At 46.0% G+C, this 21,736-nt stretch overlaps 1 protein-coding gene across 3 annotated transcripts in view; it reads left to right on the top strand.

Moving 5' to 3' along the window:
• The window catches only part of GRAMD1B (GRAM domain containing 1B), a 32,552-nt gene that overhangs the window by 5,663 nt on the left and 5,153 nt on the right, over positions 1 to 21,736 (top strand). For all 3 annotated transcript variants that reach the window (XM_010172595.2, XM_010172594.1, XM_010172593.1), the window contains 14 exons: positions 1,950 to 1,970; positions 10,118 to 10,202; positions 11,071 to 11,174; positions 11,323 to 11,418; positions 11,907 to 11,987; positions 14,131 to 14,246; positions 14,735 to 14,891; positions 15,541 to 15,730; positions 16,113 to 16,256; positions 16,926 to 17,044; positions 18,532 to 18,674; positions 19,341 to 19,444; positions 19,841 to 20,044; positions 20,272 to 20,362. In XM_010172595.2, the coding sequence (XP_010170897.1) occupies positions 1,950 to 1,970; positions 10,118 to 10,202; positions 11,071 to 11,174; positions 11,323 to 11,418; positions 11,907 to 11,987; positions 14,131 to 14,246; positions 14,735 to 14,891; positions 15,541 to 15,730; positions 16,113 to 16,256; positions 16,926 to 17,044; positions 18,532 to 18,674; positions 19,341 to 19,444; positions 19,841 to 20,044; positions 20,272 to 20,362 (1,655 nt within the window). The remainder of the gene's footprint in view (positions 1 to 1,949; positions 1,971 to 10,117; positions 10,203 to 11,070; positions 11,175 to 11,322; positions 11,419 to 11,906; positions 11,988 to 14,130; positions 14,247 to 14,734; positions 14,892 to 15,540; positions 15,731 to 16,112; positions 16,257 to 16,925; positions 17,045 to 18,531; positions 18,675 to 19,340; positions 19,445 to 19,840; positions 20,045 to 20,271; positions 20,363 to 21,736) is intronic.

The following is a 21,736-nucleotide window of genomic DNA, read 5'->3' as shown; positions in this document are numbered from 1 at the left end:
AGAAAAATCACACCATCTTAGACCCTGTGCTCCTGAGGAGAAGGTGGTGTGTACATGGATTAAGATTAATTCCCTTGGGGTTTTTTTTAGTATAGACTGAATTGCATAAGGAGTTTTTACAAGTCCTACTTGCAGAGAAGAATGATGTCAACTAGACCCTTTATGAATGGAGGTTATCACCAAGTATGGAAAAGTGTAGGAAGTAAGAGGAAATTCCTCTGGTTAGTTGATGAGCCATAGTGTGTATTCAGTTCTACAGTTCACATCCTTTCCCTAGGATCTGGGGAAAGGCCTTAGGGGTGTTGCTCTTTTTAATGTCAGACTTTTGTGTTTTGGCCTGTGGCATACACTGTGTTACTGTGGGGTTTTTCATTAGAGATCAGCGCAGTGAAACTGCAGGGATTCTGCAAGGCAGAAATGCAAGGATTGCAAGGGATCCTTCAGAGATGTTGGCTCCGTGAGGGGGATCCAGATGCCAGTAGTGTTATCTACTGGAGTGGCACATAGGGAGCATAGGAAACTGAAAGCAGGGAGGTCTGGGGAAAGAACAGTGTAAGCAAGCCCATGTCTTTATAGAATTCTCTTCTCCAGTCTGATCTCATTATCACTGTGTGTTTACTTTCCTCTGGTAAACATATCCTGTACATCACTGGTCCTGTTGTGGGCTATCCCGGTGCAGGTAGTTTCTATGTTTCTGTGAATATGAACTGAACTCTTTGAGTGAAACTTGGGCAGACTCTGTTCCAAGTTGGAGACCAGTATGTTTTCCTTCGTATTCCAGACTGGGTATAAAGCTGTGACAAGTACTCCCAGTCCAAGGTCAGAATCAAGATGACTTCAAAGAGACAAAAGCAATGAAATATTGCTTCTGTCTTGTCTGTTAGACTCAGCTTGTCCAAGTGTGATGCAGACATGCCATTGCTGGTTGGGAGAGGGGGACAGGCACAGCTCTGTGGCTGCTGACACACAACGTGCCTGGCAATGTACACTGTAGCTGACCACTGTTAGTGGAGAAAGGCTACAGTACCCCCAAGCTTCATTGCTGTGAGGTAAATCCACCCTAAAATGGGGGATGTGTATACTTTCTGCCAGTTCAGATGTGTCCTGACACTGGAAAGCCAACCTGACTGGAGTGGGAGTGTGAAGCTTGTTTCTTCCTCTCTCTGTGCGGATATATCTCACCTCCAGCTGAAAATTGCCAAGTGTGACTTTCCAAGCTGAGCTAGCTATGCTCCAGTGTGACATGTGGCCTGTCTTCTCAAACCATCTGAAGTGCCATGATAAGGACAAAAAAATCACATGTGCAAATGATGCAAAACACTGTGCACTGAAATTCTGAAAAAAAAAACCTCAGCCTTTTTTTTTTTTTTTGCTTAGGTTTTCTGGTTATTTTCTCCAGTAGTTTTCCTGGTTCTCTATGTGTCTCTTTTTAAAATTTAAAACACTACTAAAAGTTTTGCCTGATAGCTTTTGTGAGTAAAATTGTGTCCCTGCCTCCTGGTAGTCCTTCAAGGGCTTATTTGCACACGGTCTGTTGAACACAATGTGATTTTTGCAACCTCGCCAGCAGCCGCAGAAGAATGAAGCCTCTAAAAGAGACAAGAGAAGGCTGGTGATGACTATGATGAGCTCCTCTGTTGCTAGCAGGCGCTGCTGTTCTGCAAACATGATTACAGCATGTGTGCCTGAGTGTGTGTGTGTGTGCATGTGGACATGCACACGGTAGCCTGAATTGTTTCCTGTTCCGGACTTGTGCTTCTGGAATTGTTCCTGTATCTAGAAATAACTGTTAGACCACCTCGTGAAATCCATTGAAATCTTCTGTTTTATCCTGCTTACACTTTACTAATTATATAAACCAGATTGGACCTAGCCTCTCTGTCCATCTTTCTTTTTGGTTCTAAGATCTCTATGCTAACTAATGCTTCTCTTTTATTTTGTCCTTACAGAAAAGCCAGAGTTGGTATAATGTAAGTACTCCAGTTTCTCTTGTCCCTGGGTGAATATGGGCTGGGTACCTGGGTGGGGGTGGAGGGTGCAAAGGGGCTTTGCAGTGGCATTGTGGCATACATTTCCAAAAAGAGGAGATGGAAATGGCTCAGAACTGGCAAAGGAGGACTGACATCCTGAGAGAAAGGATGACAGAGGTAGAGAGCAAAAGCTTTGTCTTTTCAGTCACTCTTCTGATGATCTCCACATCCTGGACCTTCTGGTCCTGGGAAATAGCAGAGCTGGTCTTGATGTGGTGACAGAGCTGCCACTGTGCAAAGCCTTTGCATCTCTCAGGGTGGTATGGGCTGAGAGAGGAATTATTTTCTATTGACCTCACAGAAACACAAACCATCTTCTGCTTCTGCCTTGATCTTAGTTTCATTCTGCAAGCACGAGTCGCAGTGTTTCTGGTACCAAGCTGGCAGTCTGCAAATTTCCACAGTCAGTGTCACCTCTGCACGGTTGAACCCCCACCCCTCCAGTGCTCTGAAGTAGCAGCAGGACCTTGATTTCACAGGCAAATGCAGAAGCCATTCCATGTTTAGCAACAGCTCTACCTTCCTGCAGCCTAAGACATTAGAACCAGAGATTTTGGGTGATAACAGCGTGGTTAGATTTGAGGGAGTCATGAGAAGCAAGCTTATTTACTTGCTGTATATAATTGGCACCAGGGTAGTGGGAAGGACAGGGAAATACATGATCTCAGAAGCAGAGAGGAACATAGAGGCAGTGGCATTAAGAATGAAATATAAACTATGAGAGGCCAAACTAGTGGAAAAGTGGCAGCTGAAGGAGTGTGGAGTGAGGCAGTTTGGGCAGATGCACAGGCCCAACCAGGCTGCTGCAAAAATGGGAATCTGTGGCCACAGCTGAAGGTGACTTTTCCTATTACACAAGAGCTGCTTCTGACTGTAGCTGCTGAGATCCATCCCCTGCTGCATGATGCTTTGCTGTGGTCTGCTTCTGTGGGTCTCCTGTGTTTTCATGTCCTCTCTATCTTATCTTTCTGTTCTCTTGTTTTTCCTCCATGTATTTTCAGCATGAAAGACAGTACATCCGGAGAGTAAGCACTGGCTGCATTTTTTGTTGGGCCCCCCCCCCCCATTTATTTTCCTTTAGAAAGCAAAATGAAACTGTGTCCTAGTTAGTAGAGACATTCTGGCCAGACAAAAGCAGCAATGTGGAAACATGGATGGGCTGCAAACTCCAGGAAGGCAGTCAGTCCTACTTGGCAGTATTATTGCCATTAGAAATTTGCTAATGTGTCTCCTCGATATAGTTTCCCTTCTTTGCCAGTTCCTTCCAGGCAGGATTTTTCTGGCATTTGAACCATTCTGATTCTTCTATTCCTTTCCCCACTGAGAGCAGCTCCAGAAATTAATCTGTGGAGGCTACTAACTAACTCATGAAGCCTTAAAATTTCCTTTACTGACTTTCCCCTCTTTCATTTTACATAAATTTTGCTATGTTCAGAGCAAACACCCTCCACGTTGTTGTGTCAGTTCAGCAACCCCAGGTGCCAGGCACTGTACAAACACAAACCAAAAGTATAGTCCTTGCCTCAAAGAGCACACGATCCTCAAAGATCCCCAGAGCATCGGTGGTCATAATGCCAGTTTTCTAAGATGACTTCAGTTTTTTGCTGCTTTTAACTGGTCTTTTTGTCCCTGTAGCACTGTAGCCCTCTCTGGCAGTTGAAATCCTTCCTTTTCCCTCTCCTGAATTCCTTTTTCTCTACTTTTTCCTTAAGATGCTACCAACTTATTTTGCTTTGTATATTCTTCTTTTGATCCTACCAGTGCTTTTTGGGATTGACATCCCTACCAGATTGAGAAGTGGGAGAAAAGGGGTGAACCATGGTCATGGATTGGTTTGGCAGGAGACCTGCCCTTTCTTGGTCTTGGTGTGCTTTCTCTGCTTTGCTTTGCAGAGGACAAATGCAAACTGGTTCAGGTGTACTGTGAGATTTGGAAAACCACACCAGTTTGAGCATAAATATACTCAATTATGGGGTTTGCTTTGTGTTCCCGTCCTCGGGGTGGAAGAGCAGACCATCACTGGGCTGGCTGAGTTCACTAGCAGCAGAAAGAAAAAGTCCCTGAGGTGTTTCTCATGCCTCTAGTGAGGAACTGCAGACATGGAGACTCTGGTTGAGAACTGTTATTCTTATGCAGTAAAACTCAGTTTGCTGGTCAGCTGTGGTTTAGGCTCCATCCAACTATGCTTAGCCATCAGGGTGCATTTTGGAGATGTGACTTACTCTGTAGACCAGATTTGCTTAGAGAGGTGGGAAATTTGTGTTTCACTTCCCTGATACCATGAAGGACAAGGTCACCCTGGCTGTGGGGGTGGCAGGACCTCCACAAGTTGGTAAAAGGAATTTGTCACCCGGCAGATATCATTAAAATTAGAGACAAACTGGAGATATTTTGCTGCCAAGAGTAAAAGTTATCTCCTTTGTTCTTCTCCTTCTCTCTGGGCTTTGGGTGAAGGGCCCCATTTCTGAGCACAGAGGAGCTCTCAGTCTTTGTGTCTGGAGGTCAGTGGACAGTTGAGGCACTGAGCCTAGCAAGTCTGGCATGGTTTTTTCTGTCAACTTCTCTCTCAATTGAACTGCTCCTAAATTAGGCTTTGTATCTCCAATTTTCCACAGCATTTCTAGCTGCTACTCTATAGCAAGGCTTGCTTCTGTAAATTGCCTCCTGTAGTCCCTGTGCTGGTGGACACCAGGCATCAGGAGAATCTGCAGAGCATATGCTTGGAAAAGAGAATAAAATGATCTTGAAAAGTTAGAGCAAACACCAGGGAAGAGCTGAGATTTATATATGTCCATGAGGGTTTCAGTTTTAGATGCCAAGGTCTGCCCTGCTCTGTACTCCTTTCCTTTGGGTTTATCTACACACATTCCCTTCACCTGCCTTCTCTTTTGCAACCATGCCTGAATTTGTTCTTCTTCCAGCTTCTCCCTATACCTGACCTGAACAACTCCCTCTACACCTATGTGCAGGATAGCCCCAGAGTGTTTAATGGGGGAAAAAAAATGACAGTGAATAGACACTAATTGTTGCTTTCAGGTATTCTTAAATACTACTAGAAACATTTGCTGTCTAGTAAGTCTGAAAAGATTAACAGGAGCACCCACTTGTCTTTGGGAGAGCAAAGTCTGCACTGAGGGTTGCACAGAGTGGGACAGGAGCCCTGCAGCTGCACTTCTGCAAACAAATGCTGTGCACATAGGGCAGCTTTCAGCCTGGCTTGCAAGGGGTGAAAGTCTTAATCCAGTCAAAGGCAAGTCGATAGCCACGTAAAGGAGAGAACCCTGGGTTTTCCTGTGGGTAAACTGCAGCAAAAGCCTGTGCACTAGGAGTTAGGAGATGGCCAAGAATCCGTGGTGGACTGTGATACCACGAAGGGTCTTTCTTTGAGGAGACCTTTGAGTAGAGCTTGCAGCTTCTTAAGAACAGCGTCAAGTGATCACAAGGCTGAACACTGTAAGAAATCAGCCTTTGCTGGTCTCGTTGTGTTGTTTTTTTTTCTTGCAGTACCCTCTTGGAGACCTCATAGATAGCAGATTGGAGGGGGAAACTTGGCTGTTGGAAAGAGTAAAGTGTTCCCTATAAAGACAAAGACAGATAAATTACTCATTATTTTAGGGAGAACATCAGAAACAGCTTTCCAATGGGTAACAGCCCGAGTCTGACTCAGCAACAGCAATCATGTAAACGGGGTTTATTGCAAAAATCCGGGCTCGACGATGAGTTAGCAAGGTGCTGGACATTCTTTTTCTCTGTAAATAACTGCAATCATATTTTAACTTCCAGTTTACATTTTGTCAAACTATTTATGGAGTAATGTCTTTCAGGTATTTTTCATAGGCAGTTGCTTTCAGATTTTCCATGATTTTAGGTGGATGGGTTACCAGGCCTGGTACAGTTACTGTGGTGGGTGCAGAGGCATTAAATTAGAAGTGGGCTTTTGGTGCAAGCTCATGCAATGATGCATTCAAATCCACTTTCTACCCCAAATGGCCAGTGATTACTTTGAACCTTGTTTCCTCTGCTGTTCATTCACATGTAAAAAGAAAAGAAAAAAAAAAAAAAGAGAGGAAAAAACCCCAAGAGACCAGGCCAGGTTCGGAAGAAATGCTGTGGGACAGGTGGCCAGTTTTTTTGCTGGCATTAATCAACATAGCAGTCCTGCTGTCAGCGGGGTCTAAACTCTCCCACACAAGCAGGGGATGTATTCTGTTCTTCTCTAGTAGTTTTCCTGTTCTGTCCAGAAGCAATGTAAATATCTTCCCTAGAGACTTAAGAGCAAGTCCATCACTAATGCAAATTGGGTAGGATTTTCCTTCCCCCGTTTCTCTCTGCCATCTCTTTCTCACTTGTTTCTGTGCTGTATAAGACTATATATTTCTCTCAGATCTTGTGTTGTCAGACTTCCCTGTCCTGTCCCATCCTCCAGCAACAGTTGCTTTAAATTTCCTATCAGAGGATTTGTTTGTGTATTAACAGGGAGATCTTACCATGGGGAGTCACCCTTTTCTCCCCATTTCCCCCGCCGAGCCTCTCCACCCTCCCCAGTGCCATCCTGTCCCGTCTCTCTCTGTTTGCAGTAGAGTTAATGTTTGCTGTCTCCACCTCCGGGTTAGCTCTTCTGATCCCTTGTGCCATTCACCTCTGCAAAGGGAGGTGGGTGGGTGTGTAGACAGAAGCATCCTAGTGGGTTTTGGTTTTTTGGTTGTTAGTTTGGTTTTTTTTAAAGAGCCATTCAGTAAATCAATGCAGGAACCTCACAAATGTCTCTAATCCTAATTCTTTGTCCTTCCCTGGCTACAGAGATTTTCTTTATTGTCCCCTCATCTTGGGGTGGCAGGTGGATGTACTCCTTCCTTCTAACAGGGCTAAATGGAGAGACCTGTGTGCTGTCTATCACCAAGCAATGCTTCTGTGGTGCATCTGAGCAGATAGAGTGCTTGTGAGTTCTCCTGTCATTGAGCAACCTGCAGTCACAGGGCCTGGAATGAAACAGTGGCTTTGCAGAGGCTTTGTTGGTTACTTGGTTGGGTTTTTTTGGTTTTGTGTTTTTGAGATCTATTTGCCTGGCTCGTTAGGAAAAATGAGGATTTTACTTCAGTGTCTAGTTTCCCCAGACTCAGTATCGTGGCTGAGCAGCACTGGTGTTATCATGTGGACGTTTACCTGAGCCTTTCTACACTTGTGCAGAGAGATGGGACAGGCTGGGGACCAAGGGCAGAGGGCTCCAGGAAATTCCACCACTCCAAGCAATCTTCCTGGGACCTGCAGGGAGTTCATTTGCTGGAGCCTGAAGGAAGCCCTTGCCCTTTATTTCTAAAGTGTCCAGGCCAATAAATGAAACCTAGAAAGAAATATGCTTTTGGAGGGGCCTCAGAGGTTCATAGAGGAGTAGTGGAGCCCTTAAGATTTCTAACTCTGTGGGTCTCACATGGCTGATTTCTCATAGCTATATTCTTTAGCCTGGTCTCTCCTTACTCCCCTTGCGCCTCCCCCAACACACGCTGTCCAGCAACTTTCCATTACAGGAAACATCTGCTGAGAGGCAGGGCTGAGCCTGGGTTACTGCAGGGCATTGGCCGACAGAATTACCCAGCTACAGTAACTTAAAGCGTGTGCGAGTCATTTTGGTATCTTCTCCACCCGCTCCTTCCATGAGAAACATTGACAAGGACTGAAGCTGCTTTTCAGAGCAGAGAGGAGCCAGAGAGGAGAGGCAGGCACTGGAGGAATAACTGCTTTTCTGGTTTCAAAGAGGGGGAAAAAGAAAAGCAGCTGAAGTCTCTGAGCTGTTTACCATCCTGCTGAGTCCTGGAAACCGTGGCTAGATCTGTGAATTACAGCTGGGCTGGTGGGGTCCTGTCGGTCACAGCTATTTCAGTTGCCAGCTCTGGCAGCCCTGGGCACTGGGCCTCAGTCGGGAGTTGCAGATGTCTTCCACCGACCCGCCTGGGACTGCTCAGGTTGTTGGAACTTTTGCAGTGCTTTAGGAGATGCCCACAGCAAGAAGCTGGTGAGACTGGAGCTGAAGAGCACAAAGGTTGCCCACCAGGACGCTTACCCTAATGAGCCACTTTTTCAAAGTTCTCTGGAGGGCAAATCTTCTCTCAGATTCACAGGAGCTGCTAGGGCAGACGACCTGAATGTGAGCAGGAAAGTAGGGGAAGGCTTGTAAACTCCAGCCAAGCTGCTTGTATCTCTTTTGACTTTGAATCTAAACAAGAAGCGGTGACAGCAGGAACAGGAAAAGCAGAGTTTGACTGAGAACACCAGGAGCTGTGCAAGTGCTGAGGGAACACTATGGATTCCTTGCTGGAGTGCGGGGCTCTCTGGGATCTTGTGCTGAATCAAGAACTGCCAAGTCTGCTGTGGGACCTGGAGGGGCTTGTCGACTTATCGCAAGAAAATGTCAGCTGTGGATCAGATGAAATTCCAGCTGTGAGTGTCTCTAAACTGAACTGTTTGTCACTGTAGCAAAAGTTCTGGTGCTCAGCAGAAGCATCGGTTGCAGTACAGGTTTTAGACAGGTCAGGGCATCCCGTACTGTGGGGAAGGGAGAGAAGCACCCCTCCACATCGAAACTGTGCCGCTAAGTTGGGTTGCTGTAATGCATTGAACCCAAAGCTCAGAGCTGATTGTAATCTCTATTTCCCCCTCCTTTCCCATCCTGTCTGTTTGTCCCAGGAAATCTTGGGCTTGGGCTCTTGCTGGAGCCCATCTCTGGCCAAGATCTTTTCCAGATGTTCAGGCTAGAAGTTTGGTAAGTAAAATTCATATTTCTGTCATCTGCTGGTTAGCAGATTTTATTCAGCAGTAAGGTACTTTCCTTTGGATCCACAGGACTGGAAGAAATATCTGAAGTGCTGATTTGGTGTTAAAAACTAACCTTTCTAGTTCATTGAACTGGTGTGAGGATGAGGGAATGCTTTTTTATGGGAGGTGGTGTTTGGGTTTCCTTCTTTGATTTGATAGCATTTGACATTTTTTAGGGCTAATGCTAAATAACATCCATATTCCTCCCACCCCTGTGACCCCACCAACACCACTTCTCAAATAGAAGCTACCTTCTATAACCACTTTCATTTTTGGGGTGCTTTCTGGGAGACTCTGAGGTTAAACCCACCTTTCTGCTTTGGGAGATTTGTATTGCACAGCTGGAAGAGATAGGAGAGGAAATGGAAATAGAGAGGGAAGAGGTTGTGTCGCTTCCCCTACATTTGTGAGAGAAAGAACATGATAGATTAGATGGGAGATATGGGCCTCCTGAATTTGCACCTGCCTCTGTTTCAATCAACTCAGCCTTCAAATGAGGTACTGGCTATTATAAGCAGCTGTCAGCATGGGCACGGTGTAGGAGGTGATCTGACATGGACAGAGTCATGTTATAGTTCAGTAAACACCAAAGAGAAGCCAGCTCCTGTTCTGCCTCCAGCCAATAGCACTGTTTTCTCTGAGGCCTTCCATAAGGCCAAGTGTCTACAGAATAAACACAAAACATGGTCGAATCCCTGCAAGAGCCTCTTTTGGGCCTTTCAAAAGTGTTCTCACTATGCCAGTGGGTAGTTGTGTTCACTGACTGCCAGGTGGAGCACTTGATGGAGAGATGAAAGGAGATAACTGCATTATTCCTGAGCTCTTGATGACAGTGATCATTCAAGTTCCTCTGGCAGGGCTGCAGTTATACTAAAGAGCCTGTTTTCCAGGGTTGCTGTGCTGTTCCTGGGAGAGCTGGGGACTGGCAGCTACCTGATGCATTGCAAACAGAGCATGTGTTGTATCTTGTACAGTCTAGGATTGCAGGAAAAGGATTTCTCCTGCAGCTTCAGTTCTGTTTTGCTACCTAGCAGATATGAGTATAGGCCTTCTACACTGCACTTGCTTTTCCAAGTCAGGTTCTCCTCTTCTTCTCACTTAATGCATTAAATCCCAAATCCTCCCATCTGTGTGTCTGCTGTGATGGGAACTCCTAGCCTCATGCTTTGTAAGTGCATCTGATCCCCCTTTTCCTTACCGGGTGTTCCTGTTTTCCCACTCCATTTCTCTGTACTCATGCCTGCCCCTCTCTTTAACAGGCACTCTGTTATTTGCAGGTATTGAGTCCAACGTACAAACAACGGAATGAAGATTTCAGGAAACTCTTCAAACAGCTTCCTGACACGGAGCGTCTCATCGTAGGTAAGGTCAGCCCCTTGCCGCAGTGCTCTGTTGTGCTGGCCCATGGTTTGGGGAGAAAATCCAGTACATGCAGCTTTTTCTTCTTCACACCACCAAGGAACAAGCCTGTTGTGTCTTTGTTGTGCATGGATGAAACCCCTCCTCAGCATTTCTAGTTGGTTTCATTCATTTTGCTTCAGGGAGAGATTGATTTGTGTCAGCTATGGTTCTGTTCCCTCATGATTTGAGGAGCGTGTTTTGCTCCAGAGTGCTCCCCCAAACCTGACATTGTGTTAGTGTTTGAGCTCTTTCCTTGTTTGGTCAGGGTCGTGTGTCTCAACGTGCACACCACTGAGCTTCCCTTTATTCCTAACATCCCTGATGCTCCCTACTCACACATGACTGCCTTCCCAGATCCATTTAGGCTTTGGCCTTGCAGCTAATTAGTGACTGCCCAGTGCATTGCATCTGTTCTTTTATCTTATGTAACTGGTCATCTCATACCACGTCTCATGCTGTTGAAAGATACACATCCTAGCAGAGGAACAGAAATGGTTTAAACTGGGAGAGAAATGAACAATAGCACTAGAAGGCAAAAAGCAAAGACAGATTAAAATCTGAAAAGAGTACATAGGATGCTACAGAGTGATCAGCTAATAAGGCAAGATCATCAGTCAGTAAGAGATTGTCTGACATGCCCTTGGGAGGAATCATAACCTAGTGGACAGAGCAGCAGCTGTGGCTCAGTTCCTTCTGGCTCTGCCTTTGACTTACTGCAGGATTGTGTTGAGTAGCTTCCTCTCTTGCTGCTGCTGCTTATCCTCACCTTTAGGCTGTTCTGTCTTCTGGTTTTGGTGCTCTTCAATTATCAACTGTTGTCCACCCACAGATTACTCATGTGCGCTGCAAAGAGACATTCTCCTGCAGGGCCGCCTCTACCTCTCTGAAAACTGGATCTGCTTTTACAGCAACATCTTCCGTTGGGAGACACTGGTAAGGCTGTCAGACTGACACATTGAGCATGTGTTTTATTGTCAGCATATTTGCTGACATTGCTTTCAATCATTGCCTTTCTCATCAGTGTCTCTCTTCACCTGTGTTCTTTTTCTGCCTTCCCCTTTCTGCATGGCTCTGACTGTAGCTGACAGTTCGCTTGAAGGACATCTGCTCGATGACCAAGGAAAAAACAGCACGGCTCATTCCTAATGCCATCCAAGTTTGCACTGACACTGAAAAGGTACATCCTTGAAGCCTCGAACTCTGGGGCCACCCCTTAGGGCTGCCAGGGGCAGGGGAATATTAATGTGTTGTGGGATTTTTTCCAAACTGACCGCTTGCACTGGCTGGTGCCTGGGAGGAAGCACCAAGGGAAAAGGGCTGGGTGCAGAGCTTCTGCAGACCTTGGGCTTGAGATGGGTCTGGAACACATGTGGCTCATATGTAGGGTGTGGGACCCAGTAAAAGATCTGGGTTATATAGTAGCACATCTCTAATGGAGTTGTTTCTGTGCTCAGACTTGCTGCCTTGGGTGAGAAGCAATCAATCTCTATGTGAGGCCTCTGTGAGCCTCAGTCTGTGCCCAAGAACTGAGCAGCTGTGCTGCAGGGCTTGCTGGGTCTGTCTGTGAACTGTAGCTGGAAAGTGATCCGAACAGCCTTGTCTCTTTGTCTTCCCTTTTTTGAGCCTTTTCTGAACTGATTTTTCTCCCCATCTCTTCCCGTTCAGCACTTTTTTACTTCCTTTGGGGCTCGAGACAGGACGTACATGATGATGTTCAGACTCTGGCAGAATGCTCTCCTTGACAAGGTACAGAGACCAGCACCTCAGCGTTGGGGTGGGGTGAAAGGGAGGTGATGAATATATGCAGAAGCAACCTACCTGGGACTAATGTATATGCATAAAAAGACATAGGGACAGTAAGCACATGTGTTTAGTCAGAGCAGGTACGAAACTTCAGGTGCAATTCTGTCTTTTCACATGGAATTCTATGTACAAACATGTCTTGCACGCAAAGTAGATATGACTCTGCATCTGCTGAGGTCTGCAACCATGTGTGTCAGGAAGAAGGTTTTTTGAGGTCTGTAATTCAAGTGTAACAGCCCAGAAGAAAGCAGTTCAAAGTGGAACAGAAGTAGCTCACTGCACAGGCAAAGTTCTTAGTAAGTCTGTGCTTCAGGGGTGTACAGTTCAAGATAGGACAGCAAAAGAGCATGTGTACAGGGCATCCCAAAACCAAATGAGAACAGTGGTGGGTGCGCAGTGCACTGTGCAGGGGCTCAGTGGGTTGGATTTTAAAATAAAGCAGTGATGTGCACCTGCTATGCCAGAGGCCCCATATATCATCCTGGTTTTGATCTGAGTATCTGTTCCACAGTCCATTGAGTATTTCTGGCCTCACTGCAGCAGTAAGACTCATGAACTGATCTTACGGTGCTACCAGGATTTCGAGATGTTCTGGCTTGAGTTCGTACCATACTGGAAGGCTTAAGTAATCAAGCACCCAGAATACCCTGTCCTGAAAATCGGGGTAGTATTTAGTATGCAAAAGGATCACTTTGCATTGGGCAGCTTGTGTTGCTACCATATGCTGTAATTTGATCAGCCTTTGGAAGTTCCTAGCAAAATCCAGTGCCCTTGGTTTCAAGGTTAAAGCAAATGGGAGCTGAGATGTGGAGTGATAAAGGCAGGAAACACTTCCAGGGCTTTTTTTCCATGCTTGGCAAGAGAGAGGGAGAAAGAGCCTAGACCATTTTTCCTGATAGGACATGTAAATTAGAGTGCATGTGGGAAGAAGGTGAAACAGAGTTAAGACATTTTTCTAGACAAAAGTTTCTCATTAGAGTTTTTTTTCCCCATGCTTTTGATTGCTACTTTTGGGAGCTAGATTAAAAATTTCCTGCCTTATCCCAGGCAGTAACTATGGGAAGAAGTTCAAGCCAGCAACTCAGAAAAAAATCACTATTTTTCTCTCATTACCAAGAAATAGTCATCATTGGCTGTAAATTTCTCATGTGTAAAAACCCGTCCCCTTTTATCCCTGTCCCACATATTTAAATCACAAGTTCTCCTGCCCCATTTCTGAAGAACCTCACAATGCAGTCATATGGTGGCCAACTGACATGCACCCCTAAAAACTGGGCTTTTGTAAACCATCTTGATAATTCATTTTCTCTGTTTAACTGGAAGTAGATACAAGCTTTTCACAGTAGTGTCTGGTGAGACAAACTATTTGATTTTAAACTGCTACAGAAAGTGCTTTTTTCTTTGTTGCTGTTTTAGATCTTTTCCCCCGTATCTGTAATTCTTTAGGCAGCTTTAATTTAAACAAACTTAGAGGGGACAAAACCTCATAAGGCATTGGGGTTTGGTATAGTAGGAGACATTAAATAGAGGCACAGCCAAAAAGGTGGGGAAAACACATGTGGAGGGAAATGCAGATTTACTGCTTGCTTTATTACATACACAGCATTGTAGGAGTGGGAAATCTGATTTTGTGGGCTGCTCTGGGTGTAGCCTCATGTTGGTTTCCTGATAGTCTTAAGTAACAGGAGATTCTGGCATGGAAAAATAACAAAGTCAGATTTTAGGGCAGAACCTGGGCTGACAGTGAAGGCTTACTTGGCAAAAAGGCATCTTATTCCTTGATGGGGGCAATCTCTAAGCCTGCTTGGCCTGACAGTATAAGGATACATATGCCCGCAGCCCTTAGCCAGCATGGAACTGGGCCAGCCTGCCAGTAACACACAATTCACCCTGTAGCATCACTGGAGTTCAGAAGAGATGAGCCTGTTGGAAGGGTCTCACCTCCCATCAGGGGCTATGTCAGAATGTCTCACTTTGCCTTTCAAGGCAAGTAATATAATGCTCCTAGCAAGGGGAGTTCCAAAATTGCATTATATTTTAGTATTCCCAGGTGAAAATGTATGCTGTTCTCTGTTCCCTTTTTTAGCCTCTCTGTCCAAAGGAGCTCTGGCACTTTGTCCACCAGTGTTATGGGAACGAGCTGGGTCTGACCAGTGATGATGAAGACTACGTGCCTCCTGATGATGACTTCAACACAATGGGGTGAGTGAGGAGGAGTAAAATCTGCCTGTGATGAAGAAAAGATGGCCTGAGGAGAGCAGGAGTCCTGATATATTGCATATCTGAAACTACTGTCTGCCCCTGGTGAGAGAATCTGGGTTCTGGCCTAGTGTTTGCCCTTAAATGTGTAATGTCTGAAAAACTAAAAGTGTACCATTTCCTCATGGAAGTTGGGAGGGACTGAAATATCTGCCTCTCTATTTGCTGAGCTAGGTGAGCAATTCTGTTAATGCCAAAGCACCCCAGTCACAATGCCAGTCAGCATGTTACGTGGTCAGAAAGTGCTGATGCTTGTCAGTCTGTGTATAAACTCTTGAAAAGTTTGAGCTTGATCTTCCCTGCACTGAGCCATTTCTGCTTCCAGTCAGACTGGAAACTTCATAGAAGTATTCTTACTTGCTCTGTGTGTCCAGTTGTAGCTGTACTGAGAGGGGTAAACATAAAAACCTGTGTTCTCTGTGGCGTCTCAGCTACTGTGAAGAAATCCCCGTGGAAGAGAATGAAGTCAATGACAGCTCCTCAAAAAGCAGCATGGAGGCCAAGCCAGAAGCTAGCCCTCAGCTGCCAAAGAAATCTGTCACTGCCAGCACACTGACATCTACGGGGAGCAGTGAAGCGCCAGCCTCGGTAAGCGTTCATCCTCTGCTGTGGTGGGAGCAGTAATCCTTTTTTCCAGGATCCAGCTGGTAGCTGTTTACCCTGCAGTTCCTCTTCCACTGCAGCTGACCATAGTCCTCAAGTCAGTGATATCTGTGAGCATGGCATTTGCCCAAGAAAAAGTGAGCAAAGCGTGCTTGTCCTAAAAGCCAGTAAACTGTGACTCTCAGCACCAAGGGCATTTTCCTTTCTGTGCTTTTCGATGAAAAGTATTGGAGAGAAAAGGATGAGAATTTCTCCTCTGCCTTTGGTTATTCCCTAGGAAGCAACGTGTGCCCTCACGCTGTTATGACAAAGCAGACCTTGATAAAATATAATCTCAGATTTTCCTAGCTGTGCAGGGCTTGTTCAGGGGCAAAACCAGTATGGTTTGTGTGCTTGTCTGAACAAACAAAAAGTCTTGTGTATGTCCCCAGCTTGAACTGTTTGTGGTTCTTTGAGAGGAGTGATCTTACAAACACCGTATGGTAACCTTCATCCTCTCTACATTAGATTTCCATACATGTCGAGGCCAGATGTTCAAAGGTATGAAATTGGCTTACAGATGTAAAGCTTTCAGAAATAACCCCTGCTTTCCAGGTGCTGAGCTTGCCCTCATTATACTTTTTCCTTGCTGCAGTTTGATGGAGTGCTACCAGAAGAGGAGGAGGCAGTGGCAGAGAGTCCTGTGGAAAAAGATCTTGGTATTGCAAATATCATGGGAGAGAAGATAGAGATCATCAGCCCTGTGAACTCCCCTTCCCTAGACTTCAATGATAACGAAGACATTCCCACTGAGCTCAGTGACTCATCAGAGACCCATGATGAAGGTATGTGGGGAAGGGCTGTTCCATCAGTGTTGTTTTCAGCCTTCTCCTGTCCTTTCCAGTGAGGGACTGAAGTGGCAAATAGTGAATTCCTTTTCTGGACCCTAAGAGTTCAGAAGATTCAAAGAATTCCCATTCTGGGCTGCAGAAGGCAAATGTGTGGGGTATTTGGAAGGATGTCCCTAAAATAACCTATGTAGTTAATCCCCCCCTCTGTCGTTCCAACTATTGTCCTGGGATCAGTGAGGGAAAAAGGTGAGAATTGCCTCCTTTGGGTTCCTTCTTCACAAAGTAAAATACTAAGGTCCTGGTACTGTTGGAAGCACAGCCTCTGATATTGACAGGGAGGATCATGGCTGGGGCTTGTGGACCTGTTTCCTCACAGGGGAAGTCCAAGCCTTCTATGAGGATCTGAACGGCCGGCAGTATGTGAATGAAGTGTTCAACTTCAGTGTGGACAAACTGTATGACTTGCTTTTCACGGACTCCCAGTTCCAGAGGGACTTCATGGAACAACGCCGGTTCTCTGGTAAGCTGCTGCTGACAAAGCCCAGTCACTGACAGAGGCTGCGTTCCCTGCAAGGTACAGAGGCCTGTACCAGAAGGAAGGTCTTGGCACATGCCTTGGAGATGTAACTTTGCCTGATGGTAGAAGGATTGGTTAATATTCTGAGCAGATCTTGGGACAGCTCTAGTCTCTCTTCTGGCAGTAATCAAAAGTTGGTAGAACCAGCCTTGTTTTGCTATCTAGTTTTATTTTGTAAAAGCTGGATCTAAGTTTATGGAAGAAGCAGACTTTTTGGTTTTTAGCATCAGCTAAGGCCTGATCCTGCGTTCGGGGCTTAACAGTGTGAGGAAAAAGCCCTTCTAGCTCCACACCAGACTGGCACAGACTGTGCAGTTGACGATGCAGAGTGTCCCTTGGCATGCTGTAGTCCTCCTTCCCAGTAAGTGTAGGTTTGCTGATGCAGATATGTCCCCAGCCTCTCCCCCTTTCCCTGCACTTGATATAGGGGAAAATATTCACATTTCCTACAGGAGACCTTTCTTTCATGCTCAGTTGAGCTCTGGTGCTTCTGCAGCTGAGCTCTCCAAGGGGAAGGAAATACTATCGTGATCTTGGTTGTATGGTTATGCCTTTCCCTAGGGAACTGGCCCTCTCCAGTTACTTGAGTGCAATATTGTTTTGTCCTCTCAGATATTATCTTTCATCCATGGAAGAAGGAAGAAAATGGCAATCAGACCAGAGTGATCTTGTATACCATTACCCTCACCAACCCTCTGGCCCCCAAAACTGCCACTGTCACTGAGACGCAGGTATGTAAAAGGAGAGCAGGGGTGTAAAGCTTTATAGAAACGGATCTGTGATTTATTTTCTTGTCTTGGGCATGCTGCTTTGCATGTTTTCATTCTCCCTACCCATTTTTCCTTTACACATTTTTCTTGTATTAACTTGCTCCCCAGTATCACTGCAAATGTGAATAGCTAATTTTAACACTCACACTGGATTGCATTGCAAGAAAGGACCATGAGTTTTCCAGCAAAAGTAAATGAGTTTTTAAACAAGCCAACGCATTCTAACAACTGTGTTTGTCACACGTACTGGTGTTTTCTGAGGTGTGGTCAGTCCAGCAGATGTTATTCATGAGCAGGGCACAAGAAAGTCAGATACTGTCTTCTCACAGCTCTATTAGTGATGTCCAGACTTTTGTACTGGTGAGGACAATTAGATTACCTGTTTAAAAAGGTAAAAAATGGGAGCATCTGCAGTGCACTGGGAAGAGCCAGGCAAGCTGTGTCTAGTAGAGAAGCTGCAGCTAGAGAGGGAGGAAAAGCCTCCTTCCATGTCCAGAGATATGTTCAAGTGGCCAAAGGTAAATACTGAGATTTAGCTTGAGGGAATGCTAAGAGGGAGCCAAGAAATGATGGACTGTCTGAGCATTACATTTCGGGGAGAGGAGATTCCCATTGGCAAGGTAAGGATGGGATGAAGCCTGCTGTTCAGAAGCAAAGATGGTGTGCAGGGAAGATAAGAGAAAGAAAAGGGGAGAGCAAAGTGTTGTGCAAAGGGAATAGTACACCTTCAGGCAAGCAAGGACATGGCCTGTTTTATTCTGAGTTTGGGGTCAACCACCCAGGCGCACTTTGCTGTGTCCTCGCTGTGGAGGTAAGTGGAAATAGTAAGAAAACCCACACTTCTGCATGTGGATCTGCAGTTAACTGTGTGTCCACTGAGTTTGGGGTCAACCACCCAGGCGCACTTTGCTGTGTCCTCGCTGTGGAGGTAAGTGGAAATAATCAGTAAAAAAAGCCACACTTCTGCAAATGGATCTGCAGTTAACTGTGTGTCCGCTTTGTGAGGTTTATTCTGGGGAAAAGAAAGAAGCAGATCAGAAGAGCTTAAAAGAAGCAACTGGCATGTTTTTACAGTGTTTAGAATTACAGCATAATTTACACTAGAAAGAACCTCTGCTCAAAGCCCGGCCCAAAGAACTGGTTCTCATGTCGCAGGGTACATAAATATGTCTCTGATAGAACATGCTGGAGGTTGAGCTGCTGGAACTGAATGCCCCTTTTGAAAATGCCCTTGGGAAACATCCGAGTGAAACACTTGGTTTCCTTGAGTATGCCTTCCCTTGAAGGTGAGCTGGTCACAGAAAAATTGCAGAGATGGGGCTTGGGCATGGGTGTGGTCTCCTCTTTGTGGTAGAGCTGTTTGTGTGAAGTGCTAGTGAAGGTGCCAATCTATCAAAGCTGTGTTCTAACCAGACTAATAGTTGCCTTGCATGCTGTCTTTTATGCAGACAATGTACAAAGCCAGCCAAGAAAGCGAGTGCTATGTCATAGATGCAGAGGTGCTAACTCACGACGTCCCCTACCATGATTATTTCTACACCATTAACCGCTACACGTTGACTCGTGTTGCCAGAAACAAAAGCCGACTCAGGTACACTTCTTGTGGGATAAAGAGCTTTACTGATGACCAAAAGTCACCTTTGGGTGGGAGTTCTGCTGTTTGGTGCATTAGAAGGAGGTTGGGGAGAATTTAGCCTTATTTTTTTGTCCTGTTGCCAGAACATTATCATCACAGAGTTACCGTAGGGGCAGCTGCCTGCTGTGGTGACATAGAGCAAACAATACATTCAATGCAGAGGAGTTACAGCTGGGTCAGGGAGAGGATTTTCTTGCCCCCTTCTTGGGAGCAGTGGTTTGCAGGGCCAGTTTTCACACACAATCATCTACATGTGATAAACAACAGGATATACTTCCAGGGACTTGTGCCTCTGAGACACGCTCTGGGGGGACAAGCAGAAGAATTTGGTACCAGGCAAAACTACAGGCTTTCGCATTTAACTTTGATGAGTAATCTAAACCTCTGCCTGCCACATGGCTGAAGGTCTTGGAGGAGGCTCTCTTGAGACCTTCCTGCACTGCCTTTGCTAGGGCTTTTTGTGCAATGCTTCTCCTTGAGAAACACGAAGGGCTGAGACAGAAATATTCCAGAAATAACAGTGTGCACGATTATTTCTCATATTTACATTAGAAAGGATTGTGAGCTGACATCGCCTCTAGGAAGCAAAATTGGGAGAATGACTTTCCTTTCTTCACACAGGGTTTCCACAGAGTTACGTTACAGGAAACAGCCTTGGGGGCTGGTGAAATCCTTCATAGAGAAGAATTTTTGGAGTGGCCTAGAAGATTATTTCCGTCATTTGGGTAAGAGTGGCAATGATCCACAAACAGGGGCACCTTCCATCGCTTGTGCACGCCTCCCTGCAAGCAGGCAGTGTGATACCTGCTGCCAACCCACCGGGGGGTCAGACCTCAGAGTGGCTTATGAAAGAGGCCAGCCAAAGTTATTACCACAGTGTTGGTAGCACTTGCTGGAATTAATCAAGTCATCAAATCCCGCTATCTGGCAGGAGCACAGGCAGTCTGGGGTCAGAGTGTGGCAAAAGGTGCAAGGGTTGTGTAGTCTGTCCCCTGGCATGGGCCTCTTAGACCCTGCCAGTTTCTTTGGCTCAGCTGCCATGCCATTAGAGGGGCTTAAGTCTATATCTCTGCAGGGCCAGCATCACTTCTATTAACTGCTTTCCCTTGCTGTCTCTGCAGAGAGTGAACTAACCAAAACTGAGAGCACGTACCTGGCAGAGGTCCACAGACAATCCCCCAAAGAGAAGGTGAGCAAGCAATCGACGGTGCGCCGGAGGAAACGGGCCCATGCCCATCTGCGGGTGCCGCACTTGGAGGAGGTGCTAAGTCCTGTCACCACCCCCACAGATGAGGAGGTTGCACATCGAATCAAACACGTGGCAGGTAAGGAACTGCAGACCCTTCATGCTTGGGGATGGAGAGCTGGGTACCTCTGGAGAAAAACTGGAGCTTTGCTCACAGAGGGTTAATGGGAAGAGGGGCCAGGGCTTTCTGAGGCGGGGAGGATGCATTATGATTGTTTGAGTGAGATGGAGGGGTGGGTAGAGGGAAAAGGGTTGCTCTCTCCATCAGACAGCATTTCCTAGCCTAAACACATCTTATCTCCTCAGGTTCTACTCAGACACGGCACATCCCTGAGGAGAGCCCCAGCGGCTTCCACCTGCAGAGTGTCTCCAAGCTGCTCCTTGTCATTAGTTTTGTGTAAGTGATTTTTTTTTGCTCTCCTTCACAGTCAGCCTTTAACAACCTCGGTCCTTTTGTGTTTCTGGCATTCTGTGCTCCCCTGTGCCAGTTTTTTTCTCTTTCATGTTTCTCTCTGGTCCCAAACTTTGCACAGCACAAAGGAGAGGAAAGCAATAACAGGCAGAAAATACTTAGAATTTCCCCCAAATGCCCTCTCAGCTGTTTTGTCTGGCTTGATCTCAGCTTTTGCCACTACTTGGTTGGCCACTGATCTGGCTCTGTAGGTTCTGGATTTTACTGTGTTAAAGTCTCTCCTTTCCCCTCAGTTTTGACTGTATTTTAATGAAACGTGGGCTTCACAGACTCTCTGTTGCTTCTTTCCTCTGGTCTGGCAAAAAACTATTTGGGTCTGGTCCTGGGCAGCGATTTTGACGAGAGATACAATCTCAGAAAGAAGCTGGACTGTTTAGAGATGACTTCTGCAAAATAAGAGTAGAAACACATGAAGCAAGAGAGGTTGGCATGATTTCACTAGTTCAGCAGCAAGAACGACATTTGGTTTGGGTTCCTTTTCTGCCACTACCTCTCACAGTTGCTAGTCTTGACCGTGGCTGGACATGCGCTCAAAGCAAGCTGGGAATGAGCCCCTCGTATCCCTATGGCTCAGTCTTTACACCTAAACCATGGTGTATTTAGTGTTTCTCTGCCTCTTGGGCTGACAGTAGCTTTCATGTGTTAATGCTGCAGCGGTTGCTGGGCAGGTGCTGTGAAGCAGTCCAGTCTAAAGGAGCAATCTAGATATGACAGGTTTTTTTCATCACTTAGGGAAAGGAAAGCATACTGTTAACCCTGGAGGAACAGCAGAACTTGGGCTTATTCTTTTCTTAAGCTCCACTCACCTTTTAGTGAGGTGGGAAGAAGCTCGGATTTGTAGACTGAGGTTACTTTTCAAATTGAGCTCCTTTCTGCATTTCCTTTTCCCAGTGGGGGTAAAGACTGCAGAGGTTTGCAGCAGCAACCCAGCTAGTTTCTGTAATGCTAAGTAAGGCAATGTAAAGTAATGGAATGGTGAGAAGATGGCCTCATGCTATCTTCTGCATCTAGACAGGTGAGATGCAATTAAAGCTTTGGGTAGGAAGGCACAAAAGCTTTACAACAATCTCTCCCAACAGGTTACTAACTTAGCTAAGAGCAGTCAGAGAGCCCTCTGTAATGTTTCCAGAATCCTCTTCCTGTCAGTTGCCACCCGCCTGACTGACCTGGGCGATAGTGGGCCATTCTCTGGCTACATAGCTGAGAGAGACAGGCATGAGCATGTTATTTTGGAATCTGTTCCTGGAGCGTGGCTGGCGGGAGGAGCAGAAATGCCCATGCATTGCGGTGGGGGGCGGG

Source organism: Antrostomus carolinensis, unplaced genomic scaffold, assembly GCF_000700745.2.
Source record: "Antrostomus carolinensis isolate BGI_N321 unplaced genomic scaffold, ASM70074v2 scaffold11137, whole genome shotgun sequence".
NCBI classification, from domain to species: domain Eukaryota; kingdom Metazoa; phylum Chordata; class Aves; order Caprimulgiformes; family Caprimulgidae; genus Antrostomus; species Antrostomus carolinensis.
This window is presented reverse-complemented; position numbering and strand designations above follow the sequence as displayed.